The sequence below is a fragment of the Scomber scombrus genome, chromosome 6 (genome assembly GCF_963691925.1).
Source record: "Scomber scombrus chromosome 6, fScoSco1.1, whole genome shotgun sequence".
NCBI lineage: Eukaryota > Metazoa > Chordata > Actinopteri > Scombriformes > Scombridae > Scomber > Scomber scombrus.
Window position 1 is genome coordinate 32,433,564 of NC_084975.1, and position 15,418 is coordinate 32,448,981.

Sequence of the window (15,418 nt, forward strand, 5' to 3'; positions counted from 1 at the left end):
AGAGAGAGAGAGAGAGAGAGAGAGAGAGAGAGAGAGAGAGAGAGAGAGAGAGAGAGAGAGAGAGAGAGAGAGAGAGAGAATATGCAAAGGTGTTTTGGTGATGAATCAATACCAGGGAGACAGATGGACAAACAGCACCTCTAACTGATCTTTCCACGCATACCTCTGTAACCAAACACACAGAGAGGAGTGTACATGCACGCACACACACACACACACACACACACACACACACACACACACACACACACACACACACACACACACACACAGAGAGAATCAGGGCCAGGAGGGGGGTCTCTGGGTAAACAGATGTTCAGTACGATGTGATTTGTGTGTTTTGATTTGTTGCCATCCGCTGCTGGATCCAAAAGGCCACTATCCTGTTCTGCTGCTGGGCTCCCACAAGGCCACGCGACAAACTTTCATGGCCAACAAACCACAGCAGCCAGGAAATTCAGAGCGTGTCTCCACAACACTAAACCTGTGAAGAGCCACATTAAGTTCTGATTGAACTGCTTTTGCATTAAATCAGCGGTGTAATGTCAGACAGAGACAGCATGTGTACGCTGAATGCTGCCACCTCCACCTCCACCTCCACCGCTACCTTCTTAGTGTTGTACTACATCTGTCAATATGATGATGCTGTACCTGTTTTGCATATAAGAAGCTGCCATGTTTATAAAGCACAGTGATCTCTTGCTGGTTTGTGAATCTCATGACATGTGTGTCTCTTTAGATTATAACTTCATTTATATCATTGTGTAATTTCTCCGTATAAAGCAAGGAATCTCTGTCTGTCTGTCTGCATCTCTTGAGCCATTCATGTGATGGACTCCACACTTGGCGGGTGCATTGCTGGGAAATAGAGGAGTGTTGTGTCAAATTTGGTGCAGTTGGACATGCAATGTGTTTAATATTAATAAACCGTGAATTAAGTAGCGATCACTCGACGCAGGAGCAGGGTGGAGCTTCAGGGCTCTACTGACTGACTCCTGCATGTCAGGGAGAGAGCAGAGACCAGGTGTGACATTAAGTGCTCTAAAGAGAGTGATAACAGAGCTTTTAATCAAGAATAGACACTCTGACCTCATGTCTAGACAGAAAGTGTAGTGTAAGCAGCACGTTTAGCAGATCAGTAGCGAGTCGAGTGAATACACATGAGGCGTTCAGGTACATGTTTGAGCGTAGGTCACCTGTGTTTTGGAAGCACTGAGAGCCCAATACACAAGGACTGTGCATAAAACGGAGCAAACACTTCCACAGGCAGTTCAAAACCAGTTTGTCTTATACAGTATGTTCCACTACAGACACAAACACAAACCTTTGGAGCAAACATAAAACACTCAAATCTGAACTGATGGCCCAGAAAATAGGAACAATCTAAGAGCTCAACATGATCAATCCTCTTTATTTCATGATGCTAAATACATATCTTATTTTACTTGAAATAAGAAAGTAACATTTATTTACTACTACTGTACTTCAACTATTATATCATTTGTGTATAATAGAATGTTAGTTTCTGTCATGTTGTTGGGGTATAACTTCATTCACACCTCACATCAACTGTATTCATTTGTATATGCTCTGAGGTAACAGCCAATCAATGGGCCTGTTCCAGACAGACATGTTTGGAAAGAACACTGCATTAATACTAGTAGTAATGTGTGGATTGCATGCTGCTATTTTATTTATTTTAAGTGTCATTTACACCAGGAGAAAAGTTAAAATTGTAGTAAAGAAGGTGTGGGCCTTGGATGGGTCAGTGATGAGCTGCTATTTCACTTCCTCATCCATAATGGATGACATACGGAGGAAAAAAGCTGGAATATGTGTGATGAAAAGAGAAAAATACATGAACATGAATTACTCATCCACCTATGATAACCAGTGTTTAAAAAATGTATATGACCCCGAGATTGCACTCTGACGTGCTCCACTTGGATCGTGCCTTGGTCTAGTGTTTAGCCCACATGCTGTAAATGGATGAAAGGGTGCACAAAAGGGTGAACACTCAAATATGCTCCATCTGCAGCTCATTTTGGTCCTTTTAGCCACTGGCAGACACACATGGGGCCTATATAGACACAGGGCACCACATAAGTTATTGACCAAATATCACTAATTTATTTAAATGAGCTACAATATTTAACATCACTGTATTCTGATCTCACTCTAATATCCAATCCATTCACAGTGGAGTCTACACAACCTGTTTTTAAGTAAGACCACACCTATTAATCCTTACTGTAATCTGTACTCTCAGTCAATATTAAACTCAAACTGTGAGGCAGGATAAACACACCTGTGACACACACACACACACACACACTAAATGTGTCTTATCTGTCCTTCTTTCCAGACACATTGAGAACTGGAATGGTCTGCAGACTTTGAGGGATGTGGATATGGAGCTCTACACCGGCTTACAGCGACTGTAAGTATAATTCCTCTATGTGTGTGTTCATTCACACAATGCTTACATATTTTTTACAGTGTATCACATCTATACTGCTTTAATGGGAATATTTCTCTTCATTCTAACTACAGTTACTGACTACAGCAGTATAAAAGCAGATGCATTGTACTGATGAAAGACGTCATCTAAACAACTAAAGTACTACATGAATGATGAATGTCTACTGTACACAGAATGAAACAAGAAAAAAAGGAATAGAAGTAGTTCCTGCTGGTTCGTTGTCTTTGTACTTTTTATCATGGCTAGAGCACTAACAGTGCGAAGGCCCTATTGCATCTGAAGGAATTCTTCTTCTTCCAAAATGAACTCATTTTTGGTGGCCTAAACATGCCTGAAAACTTATGAAAATTTGCACAGGCATCAAACCCGGTGAAAAATGTGATATTTTATGGGTCCCGAAAATGGGAATGTCAAAATGGCTCAATAGCGCCCCATATGAATATTTTTTTTTAATTGAGCCCCTCGCTCCAGATTGATGTAGACAAACGAAATTCAGTATGCTTATGATCCATATGAAGACGCACAAAAAAGTCTCTTGAAGCCATACCCTAATTCAAACAGGAAGTCGGCCATTTTGATTACAAAATTTTATTTCTGCCATTTTCACGCATCATACATTAACTCCGCTTACAGATTTAATCCAACCAACTTTAAATTTGCACAGTGTCATTTTAAGATCTTGGAGATGAAAATGTATCGAAATCTTTTTCCTCTGTTATACCTACGTATACGTAATACATAATATATAATTTTGATGTTAAAAAACAGCGTGGGGGGAGCGAGGGCCCATTCATCACTGCTTGAAGCTTTAATTTTTTTTTATTTGATCCTCATAGTTTCTATGAAGTTAATTAGTAAGTAAGTTATTGTCTTAATGAAAGGCCACATTAGCAGGCTTTGCTGATTCACATTAAACATCAAACAGTTATTGGAGACAGTGAAAAAAATGATTTTGTTCAAGTGGTTCATTTGAATTCTTTTTTCTTCTTGGCTTTAAACTGTCACAGTTGGACTTGGTCCTGATTAGCTTCTCTCATTAAGAATTACTGTCCATTTAGCCTCCAATCCGCCCACCGCTCAGCAGGCTTACCTCTTTAAAATGAGTCCAGTATGTTGAGGAGCTGCCATTGAAAGATTTCATAATAGGCCTACAAGTCACTGGGTGGAAGTCCATTTAAGAAAGTCAACTTTTAGACCTGTATAAACAAATGGTATACACACATGGAATACAAAGATGTGCAAACTCAAAATGGAGCATTTCAGCCAGAGGATCTTATGTTAGTCTGTGGTTAAAGATCCTTTACTTTGCCAAAAAAGGAAAATAAGCTCTGAAGCTCTGAAGCTCTGAAGCTCTGAACTCTGAAGCTCTGAAGCTCTGAAGCTCTGAACTCTGAACTCTGAAGCTCTGAACTCTGAAGCTCTGAAGCTCTGAAGCTCTGAAGCTCTGAACTCTGAAGCTCTGAAGCTCTGAAGCTCACACTGTTCTCTAATCATCACTGATCTGATCATTGCTTTCTGGATGGAGACTGTCTGGAAGGTGACACAATTGGTCATAGCATTACTCGCCCAAAAACGACATATAGTCACATTTCGCTGACAGATGACATCTAGCGGCTGTAGTGATTATGACTGGCAGCAGTGGTAAACTTTAAACTTACTCATTACAAGCTGAAATAAGCGCAACTCATATAGACACTAAACCAAATATTTAACTAAGTAAAATAATAAATAAAAGCAGGAAGTCATTGGGTGACACCCCCAGATCCTAGGATCACCACTGCTGAGCATTACGCGTTCATGTTTTTTACTAATCGCTCTTCACTGACTCACTCACTGTCACAGACTGCTGTTATAATGGACCTCTGGAAACTTATTACTAATTCTAGTAAAGTACAGATACCTGAAAATCTACTTAAGTACAGTAACGAAGTACAAATACTTTGTTACTTCCCACCTCTGTATAGATGTAGCATTGCACTACATTACCCACAATCAAACTCCAAAGCTGACAGGAATTCAGGTGTGTTATACTAGTAGTGGCGGATGTAGCCTTGTGCTGCTAGCAACAAGCAGAGATGAGGTCTTCAGTCCTGACCAACACTGACTCAAGTGACATCACTTGAGGCAGTTTATCAGATTTCACACAGCTCCCTCTGGAAACACAAAAGGCTTTACACTACTTTTTATGTAGTAATTGTAGTATGTGCAATTGAACTCCCCATCAGCTGGAAACAAAGGTTGATGTGGAATATTGGTGGACTCCCCCTTTAATCAATAATATCCTATGTATGGTGTTGGTTTTAAAGGAGTTCTCCAATGATTCACTACTAAACTTCTATGAAGTTGGGACTCAGACTTTTTGGATAAATGATGGGAACTGTAACTAATAAGATATCCTGACTTTTCTTGTATGAGCCTGGCTACACCTGTCAAATATTCAAACTCCACTAAACACTTTCAGAGTAACACATGTTTTAATGTTTAACATTTGTTGTCTCAGTGCCAAGCTGAGATAACCCTGATGACATGACAATGACATCATCAGGGTTATTTTCTTTTTTCACAACAAATCTTCTCCAAAGTCACATAGGACATTATGCAGCAGGCAGCTGTCTACTGGTGCTAATCATGACAACTCTGATTTCATATGTATGGGATCCCAATGGATCCTTTTTAGAAAAAGTATGGTTTATCTACATGTCAGCTTGATTGACAGGACAGTCTCAACCTATTAGTCAGCTGTGATTGTCACCACCCTTAGATTTCTTCAGCTGAAAATAACTGGTAATAATGACAGAAAGTGGAAACACTTAGCTTTAAAATGTGTTTTTATAGTCAATGATTTCAGCCAAAACAGTCCTCCTAAAAATCATGTATCTGAGACACTTTGTTGTGATAGCAAATGTTTAAAGCCTTCAGTTTCCTGCAGTGGTCCTGAGGAAAAAGTGTAATAAAATGAGTGTACTGATTATTTTGTTTGGACCCATACATCTCTGTGATTTGTGTACATTCCTCTGCAAAGAATCTGCTCATCACCAGCAGGCAGAATCAGAACACCTGCTCTGATACATGTGCTATTAGAGTTATTATCATTTGTATTTTTCATTAGTTTTTATTTCATTTTTAGTTTTAGTTGTCAATTCAGTTTAGTTTCAGTTTGTTTCCACAGCAGACATCCTTAGACATACATTTAAGACATAAATAAAACATTGACAATTGACAAACAGTCATGTAAAAATCCCAGTATCAATAACCCTAACCCTCATGCAGCAATGCCTCCTCATGTAAGACTAAAACATGCAAAATACTTTATTTCAGTTTTTTTCTTAAGAACAATATTGTTTTTTTTCTAAAGTCTAGTTTTCAGTTCTCTAGTTTTAGTGTTTAGTTAAGTTGTTTTTTTTAAATATTTATTTTTGTGCATTTTTTTTTGCCTTTATGCTGTAAATATCATGGCTTAAAGGCCACCAGGAAACAGAAAACGATGGGAATGACCTGCAGCAAAGCGGTCCCTAGACAGAATCCAACCAGGGATGCAAGCCATTAGACTACCAAAGCACTCCTAGTGTTTAGTTTGAACTATAATAACCTTGGTTAGCAACAGGTGTCACACTGAATTTGGATATCATTTTGTTCTGTGTCTGCAGTGTTGAAAATTAATACACTTCAAGTTAAACATGTTGGCTGTTTTTTTTTTATTTTCGTCTTCTGTTTTTTATGTGTCTTCTTTCTATCATTTTTCTCCTCCTTTCACCTTTTCCATCTCCACTCTTTTATTGCTTGAGTTATCTTCTTCGGTCATTATTCCTGTTTTACTCTTTCTCTGACTGATTATAATTCAGAGTGATGGACCTGAGAGTAATTCATCATATCTTTTGTGTGTCTGTGCTATAGAACCATCATGAAGAGCAGCCTGCGTACGATCCAGCCTCGTGTTTTTTCCAAGAATCCCCACCTGCGCTACATGTGAGTACACACACAAATATACCTGCTAATGCCTGCTGTTGGGCATGAACAAGGACTTGCATATGTTGTGTGAAAATGTACTGTTTGAGATTAGAGGACTACGCGTTGATGTTTTTAGCACTAAGGCTTCAACTTCTTCTCCGTCTTTGTTCTTCAAAGTCTTCCACCCTCCACCAAAACATGTGTTCTTCTTGTTTCTTCAGTTGGATTTTCTTCTCTTCACTGTGCAGACTGATATACATATGTGCACATTTTGTTTCCACATTTATCTGAAGGTGGAACGTTTCTATGTGTGCTCACGTTAAATCTGACTTCAAGGAATGTACCTACAAGCATGATTTATGACATCACAACTAGTTTGGAGCTAAATGTAGTGAATGGTTGAAGCCTCAGTGCATGAACACATAGTAGGAGACATCTTGTGTTAAATTAACGATATTTTCATATTCATACATTTTGAATGAGGGGTGAAGGAGTACCTGTCACTTTAAGGAATGAGGTAATTTAATGTTTTTTTGTTGTTGTTAAACAACACATTAGACACATTTATATTCAACGCAGAAATATTCTTTATATAGCTGTATCTATATAAAACATGTCTGGAGGGGATCATTAAGCAGGGAGTTCTGGCTGATTAGCCTGTTGCTGTTCATTCATTCATTCATTCTTTGAGAGATCCCTCTAACAGCAGAGCCTTTGCTACCAAATCTAAACATAACTGTTATAATTAATGCTACAAATGGTCGAATATTTACTACTACTTTATATACTGAAAATAAATGGTCACTTCAGACCATTTGCAAAAGGCAGAAACAACGTAAGAAGTGTAAAGTAAGATCATGTTTTTAGAGGTAGTGAAGAATATTCAGGGTGAAAATGTGGTTGTTTGATTTTTCCATGTGCAACCTGGAAGCCAAGAAAATTGTAGAAAGGTTGCTTCATTTAGTAAAAGAATACATGCTCATGAGTATGGTTGATTTGAGTGTGATAACATTGTCACTTCAAGTCATACAATCTAGTTTAATTGTGTAGGTCACATTCAAACCAACAGTTACTGGATTAGAGGTACTGTATTGATGTGAAGCAGCGCAGCAAAGGCTGAGATATAATGACCTTTATCCCTGTGATGTTCTGAGCCTAAGGATCAGTATCAGAGCCAATATTATAATATATATTATATTATAATAACAGATATCTGTGTTATAGGGTAACTTTTTGGGGAAGGATGCAGAGGTGAGGTGGAGTGTTGTTGTTTAACCAAACCAGTGGGAAGCAGGATGATTGGATGTTTAGAGGTTACCAATTTTCCCAGTGAGATGGTATCAAGCTGTGTGTATTAAAGAAGTATCATCACTCAAATACTCAAAAATCAGCCATCCCAAACAGTCACCAACCATGTATTTCAGGTATTTTAAGCCATATTACATCCTCCTCGTGAACATGTCCTCTGATATCTTAGGGAAGCTACAAAATCAGCTGAGTATGATGAACTCTTCAGAAGTAAAGGTGACAGAATTATTAACAACTCTTCTCCTCTGTACAGTGATTTTGAACTTTGACCCTCAGGGAGACGTTATATTACCAATAGCTAATAGAAATATCTACAAGAAATCCCTTTTTCCAAAAGCTGTCAACGTAATAAATGAAACTAGGATTCAGTAGATGAGGATACAGCACAGTGCTTTAGACTGTGCTGCAGTTTGTTTTTTTCTGATTTTGTATGCTGAGATGATTTATTGTCATATGTTTTTGTATGTTTTTATAACATGTCTTATGGTGAAGCTGAAAGCAAATAAGATATTCCTTTATTAGTCCCATGATGAGGGTGCGGGAGGGGCTGTAGTCCATGAGGAGGTCGCAGAGGTAAGAAGGGGCTAGGTGGTGGAGAGCTTTGTATGTGAGGAGGAGGTTTTTGTAGTGGATGCGGTATTGTACCGGGAGCCAGTGAAGTTGTGTGAGAATAGGGGTGATGTGGTCAGATGATTTGGTGCGGGTGATGATCCGGGCGTCCGAGTTTTGAATAATTTGCAGTCTGTTGATGAGTTTGGCGGGGAGTCCGGTGAGGAAGGCATTGCAGTAGTCAAGGCGGGAAGTGACAAACAAATGAACCAGGATTTCGGTGCTGGATTGGGCGAGTGATTGGCGGAGTCTGGAGATGTTTCTGAGGTGGAAGAAGGCAGTCCGGGTGATGTTTTGAATGTGAGGTGCAAATGAGAGGGTGCTGTCCAGAGTGACACCAAGGCTCTTGACTTGGGGGGAGAAGGGTACAGGGAATCCGTCGATGACGATGGGTGTGGCTGGGGTGTGTTGTGATTTTGTGAGGGTTGCTTTGGAGCCGATGAGCAGGGCCTCGGTTTTATTGCCATTGAGCTTGAGGAAGTTCCTGCTCATCCAGCTCCGAATGTCTTCAAGGCTGGTGATGAGGGAGGTCGGAGGGATGGCAGTGGTGGGTTTGGAGGAGATGTAAACCTGAGTGTTATCGGCGTAGCAGTGAAAATGGACCCCATGATGACGGAGGATTGTGCCCAGGGGGAGGAGGTAGATGATGAAGAGGAGTGGACCCAAGACACCCAGTGAAACACCCAAACACCCAGACTTATGGTCCCTTATTTGCACGAATTGTTGGTGGTCAGTGAGGTATGAAGTAAACCAGCAAAGTGCAGCACCAGTGATCCCAATGCCAGCCAGGCGATCCAGGAGTAGTGTGTTGGAGATGGTGTCAAATGCTGCACTGAGGTCGAGGAGGATGAGAATGGTGAGTAGTCCAGAGTCAGCTGCACAGAGGAGGTCGTTAGTGATTTTGTTGGCCCTATGTTAGACCTGCCAAAGCAACAAAGTCACCTACCATCATTTCATATGACTTATGGAGACAATCTCCACATGTTTCAGTTTATTCTAATGGCCTATCCTAAAGAGTTCAGTGCATTATGACCTTTCCCACAATATGGGATTATAATACGCTCAATACGCTATGTTCATCTTATCTTATCCAACTTCATACTCTATAGCTTTATTTCATGTCAGCAACCATCTACTTATTGATTTTATTAAGACCTAACTCATCATTTTAGTTTTTTACTTTGTCATCTACTATATTGCATGTATAGATATATTTTATACCTATGGCTACACTTCCAAAAATAAAGTTAGTCATTGTGGAGATAAAAACTAATATTAACATTAAGAGGTTACTTTAGCTGATACAAGCATACTCTCACTGTCTACAGACTCTGCCTTTTCACCACATACTGATTTTGCAGTGTTATTGTAATATTTCATCAAACATTTCTTCTGTGTAACATAAATTAATTATGGGTCCTGTATGAGAAGGGTTGCCAACCTCAGCTGACTTTTGCTTTTCTGTATTTGAAACATTACTGAATATACTGTTTATATTTAGCGAGCTTTTTGGTAAAAGCTTTAACCTCCTCTTTTACCCAAGTTCTTCCCATTGCCCCACCCCGATCATTCTTCATGTATCTGAAGATAATTAACGTGCTCTCTAACTGACAGATACAAATTGATAATGCTTTGTGTGTATTTGCAATTGTGTGCAGTCTCACATATGTTTTATCAGTCTTATGTCGTACTGTGTGAAAACTGAAACACTATCTCTGGCAGTAACTGTGGGGGATTGTACTTCTAACCACCATCTTTGGAGTCTTGGGAACTTGGTCTGAGTTATCTGAAGCTGTTGTGAGCAGTGAAAGCTCAAAGAGGAACATTAATTCCCCATCTGTCTTATGAGGTAACCTTATCTTACAATGCAGCTACAATACAAGGTGTATTGTAGCTGCATTGTAAGATAAGATTAACTCATCATATGTCAAATGCATCCAGAGTTGTGGAAGCATGGGCTATACCTTATTCTTTAGAGCCCTTTACTTCCTTTCATTCTGCCAACAGTTTTATGAATTTCCAATTTATTGTGTTGGAAACATGAACCAAGACAAGTTCAGACTGACATCAGCACTTAAAACCACTGTGTTGATATCAAGCAGCAAGTACCACAGATTGATGCTAAAACCAATGCAGAAGGACCTTAAAGATCGTCACTAGAGTCTCCAAATGACTTCCATTCAAAAAGCTTTAACTTCTCTCTAGAAATACTAACTCAATCATTATTTTCAACGATTCATTACGGTCTCAATCGCTAAATTATCACACTTATAAGTGTGCTGGTGGTCATTGTGGAAATTACTGCTCTGTTAATAGTATTTGAGGACTTATGGTAGCTTTGATGTCATGTGGATGTTGATAGCTGTGATTTACAGTTGCTTCAATTTATTTAATTAAGATACCTGCCCCATTAACGCAAGTTAGCTAAAGTAGCAAATCTTAGCCCAACTGTGTAGCGCTTGATGTTCCCAGTAAGCATTATACTGGTTATCCAGGACGGCCGATGTTAGGCTCAGTGAAGCAAGCTCACCCAAAGAATGATAGAGTATGTCCACCTGTCTTCATGGTTCAGGCCCCTGGGTGTGTTTCTTAGTTTATGTGGATTTGTAGGTGAATGACAAATGTCTAACAAGCTTCAAAATATTCGCAACATTCAGTATGGATTGCTTTTTTGTACTTGGCACTGAAGGGTTAAATGTTGTACATCACTTGTACATTTTTAACTGTAATTCTGATGCTGCTGTTGTTTCATACATCCAGGAGACATATATATTGTGGGGGCTAACTGGAATGAATGTTGCACTGTAGTAATTATTCTCCTCAAAGCACGATACAATTATGAAGGAGAAAAACAAGGTTCTACAGCAAAATCTTGATTTTATTTTTGCCTATTCGTGCTTGTATACTGGTACAGATATTAAGGAATTAAGTCTTTTTTTTTTTACCAGCTTCAATAACTCACTGTTTTTAATGGAACAATGGATCTAAAAGGCTGCTAGTCTTTCCAGCTTAACTTGTCCCAAAAGCAAGTCATGTAAAAAACAAAACATGTCCCAAAGCACTAAACTACAAATTAAACTAGAAAATTCCAGGGACATTTTGAGTGCCACAAGGCTGCTGCCGGAACGAGTACACAATTTATTTCCAGTGTTCAAAAGTCACCCTGATCATATTCTGGTTTCAAGTATTAAGTTCATCTTACTAGACAGTATCAAGTGTAATGTACTTTATCCTCAACTTAACATCCCTGAAATATTAAGTAAATGTTCATCATATTTAAGCATAAATAATATTTATTTAAACTAATTAATTAAAGTCTACTTCATTTTTTCACAGACAGGAACATCACTGTTATGAAATTATTAAGTACATTTTATCATTATGAGAGTAGATTTTATTATACTTTTTCATGACTGGAAATCCGCTTGGAAATTGACTGGAAATAAATCATGTACTCATCCCGGTTCAAAAGTCACCCTGATCATATTCTGGTTTCGAGTATTAAGTACATCTTACTACTCAGTATCAGGTGTAATGTACTTTATTCTCAACTTAACATCCCTGAAAATATTAAGTAAATGTTCATCATATTTAAGCATAAATAATATTTATTTAAACTAATTAAAGTCCCTGTAAAGTAAGAATAAATGTGTGTTCTGAGTTTGACATGTCACAGAAAAAGTGTGTTGTTAACCACCCTGCCAAATGTGAATGATTAAAAAAATCGCTAAATATGTGAAATTAGGCTTCAAAGTTGTGTAAAAATCAGCCTCTGGTGTCTGCTCCCAACCGCCGAGTTCGCTGAAGCCCCGCCCCCTACCAAGTGTCACCTGTCAATCAAAGTCACCACCTCTACCCTAAACATGGACGCTATTGCTGAGAGCTAGCTCGGTTAACTGGCTAAATAGACAGACAGGAATTAGCCAATCACAAAAAAGTGATGCCAAGGACAGCGAAGGTTCTACGGTTGCTACGGCAATTTGAGAATCTGCTTGGAAAAAATTCTCAAAACGCCCCAGAATTTGGCTTCTGACAAGGTCCCGAACAATTGCAAACTGTGAGAAAACCGTAACTCCTGTCCAAAAACCGAAAACACTGTGAGAGACACAGAAGCCGACAGATTCTGACAGTATTTTATTCAGATATTCCTTAAAATGAGCGCGTAAGCTCAGTGCGAAGACAGAGTGAGATTCTTTTGAGAAAAAAAAGACGATTACATTCTGGTCAATGGGGATCGAGAGGTCTCAGCCCCCCCATTTCAATTTTGTGCAGACCCCGCCTGTCAAAGTCACATTTTATGAATCCCAACACCTATGTCTACATTTTGACAAAAAATTGTTTGTCTCCTTTTTACGTTTTGGCCGTGAGCTCTAGTTAAAAATAAAAATTAAGTTTATTTTTTACTGCTTCACACACTCAAGCTAACTGACGCTTTCACTCTAACTTTGAAGAAAAAGTGATTCCCACTCCTCGTTTGACTGCTCATAGTTTGAAAAGTTTACATGTTATGTAAAAACAGTTTGGTGTTTTGGAGAGAGCACAAGCACGGCTATGCCCCGAGGCACTCTCTCAGCAGTATTACTGCTGAGAGAGTGCCTCGGAGCTTAGCACCCGTGGCACTAACTAAAGCATTATTTACCCATATTATTACATAGTCAGTTTGCAGTAATGATAAGACCTTATAGAAATATTGTTTTGGTACTAAAGGTTTGTGATATATGTTTAATATATATCACAAATATATATTAATATATAATAAAACCAAAGGCCGTCGATTGGAGTGCCTCTATGCTAAAACCGGCCTTGCAGTTCACAAATAAATGTATTATAATCACATACTTCAATACAAGGATGCTCTTTATTCAGCCAAGACCACATACTTCAACCTTAATCAGGACAGCTGATGGGAACACTAGAGCCTTATTTTCAACTCTCAATAATATTCTGAAACCTCCAGACGCTCTACCAACTCACTTACTCACAGTTACACAGTGTGATGCTTTCATGACCTTCTTCAATGCCAAAATTGAAAATATCCACCAGACACTGACTGCTTCAAATAACTCTGCATCCTCTCTGCACTCTTGGCCTTCATCGTCCTGCATCTCTCTGCTCGCCAGCTTCATACTGCCAACTGTCTCTGAAATAACTGGTCTCATTCATAAATCCAAGCCATCTACCTGCCAGTTAGACCCCCTACCTACCCACCTGGTAAAAATCTGCCTACCTGCCCTGTCCGCGTTAATAACTGACATCAAACATTCCTCACTGACTTCTGGTGTTGTCCCATCCTCACTAAAGACTGCTGCAATAACACCAACACTCAAGAAACCTGGCGCTGATCCGAATGATTTCAACAACTTCCGACCCATCTCAAACCTGCCATTTCTCTCCAAAATACTAGAAAGAACTGTTGCAGCCCAGCTCCACACCCACCTGTCTGACAATAATCTCTATGAACAATTTCAGTCTGGCTTCCATCCCCTCCACAGCACAGAGACAGCCCTAGTGAAAAATCACCAATGAACTCCTGATGGCATCTGACTCTGGACTTCTCTCCATTCTGGTTCTCCTCGACCTGAGCGCAGCTTTTGACACTGTTTCCCATGAAATCCTCCTGGACAGGTTATCCTCCATTGAATCACTGACATCCCTCCGGAACTGGTTCCGATCATATCTCTCTGGCCGCACACAGTTTTTTCAATTCAAGAACCTGAGATCCAGCTCCTCCCCAGTCTCTAGTGGTGTTCCCCAAGGCTCTGTCCTTGGCCCCCTCCTGTTCATTATTTATCTTCTGCCTCTTGGTCATATTCTCAGGAAATTTGACATTCAATTCCACTGTTACGCTGATGATACCCAACTCTATCTTTCCACTAAGCCTTCTTCCACTCTGCCACCCATCGCCCTATTGGACTGCTTACTGGAAATTAAATCATGGCTCTCACTCAACTTTCTTAAACTCAACGGCGAAAACACTGAGGTCCTCCTCATTGGTACCAGATCAAACCTAGCAACACTCAACATTTTCTCCATGTCCATCGCGATTCCACTGTTCCTACATCCCCTCAGGTAAAGAGCTTGGGTGTTATCCTGGACAGCACATTATCTTTCGAAGCCCACATCAATAACGTTAGTCGGATTGCATACTTCCATCTACGGAACATCAACCGTCTCCGTCCCTCACTTTCACTAACCTGCACCGCTATCCTGGTAAACACACTGATCACATCCCGTCTGGACTACTGTAACTCTCTCCTCTTTGGTCTTCCGCGGAAATCTCTTCACAAACTCCAGCTGGTACAGAACGCAGCAGCCCGTATCATAACCAGAACCCCCTCTATTGAACACACCACTACTGCCCTGCAGCAACTTCATTGGCTCCCTATCAAATCCTGCATTGATTCTACTCCTCACTTACAAGATCCTTCACAACCTGGCACCATCATATCTCTCGGAACTGATTCACATCTACACACCCTCCCGAACTCTCCGGTCCTCCTCTGCCAACCAGCTCTTTGCCCCATCTGCCAACTTAACTACCATGGGGTCAAGAGCTTTCAGCCGATCTGCCCCCCGCCTTTGGAACTCTCTCCCACCAGACATTTGCACTTTGGACTCTGTTTCCACCTTTAAATCCCGCCTGAAAACGCACCTATTCAGAGTGGCTTACTCTGTGTCACACTAACTATGCAATCACGTTCTTGTTTATTTGTTGTACTGATGCACTTTATAGTCACATTCATATTTATTTCTTTATTTTTGCACTAAACGTTACCTGATTTTATTGTTTGATTTACTGTTGTTGTGTTTTATATGCCTTGTAAGGTGTCCTTGAGTGCTTTGAAAGGCGCCTTTAAATAAAATGCATTATTATTATATGATGGGGAGAAAAGCCCAAAATGAGAGAATATGCACAAAGAAGATACCAGGAGGGAAAAAGATCACAGTAGACAAGGATGGGAGGAAGGGGGAGTAGAAGGTGCAATGAGCCGGAGACGATTGCGCTCATTTATCAATCTAATGTAGAAACCAGTGCAGAGCCGAGTGCAAAATCTTAAGACAGTGTTCACG

General features: G+C 39.8%; 1 protein-coding gene across 2 annotated transcripts in view; it reads left to right on the plus strand.

The window, feature by feature from the left end:
* The window catches only part of LOC133981562 (NT-3 growth factor receptor-like), a 270,283-nt gene that overhangs the window by 57,959 nt on the left and 196,906 nt on the right, over positions 1-15,418 (plus strand). For both annotated transcript variants that reach the window (XM_062420326.1, XM_062420325.1), the window contains exons 2-3: positions 2,366-2,440; positions 6,377-6,448. In XM_062420326.1, the coding sequence (XP_062276310.1) occupies positions 2,366-2,440; positions 6,377-6,448 (147 nt within the window). The remainder of the gene's footprint in view (positions 1-2,365; positions 2,441-6,376; positions 6,449-15,418) is intronic.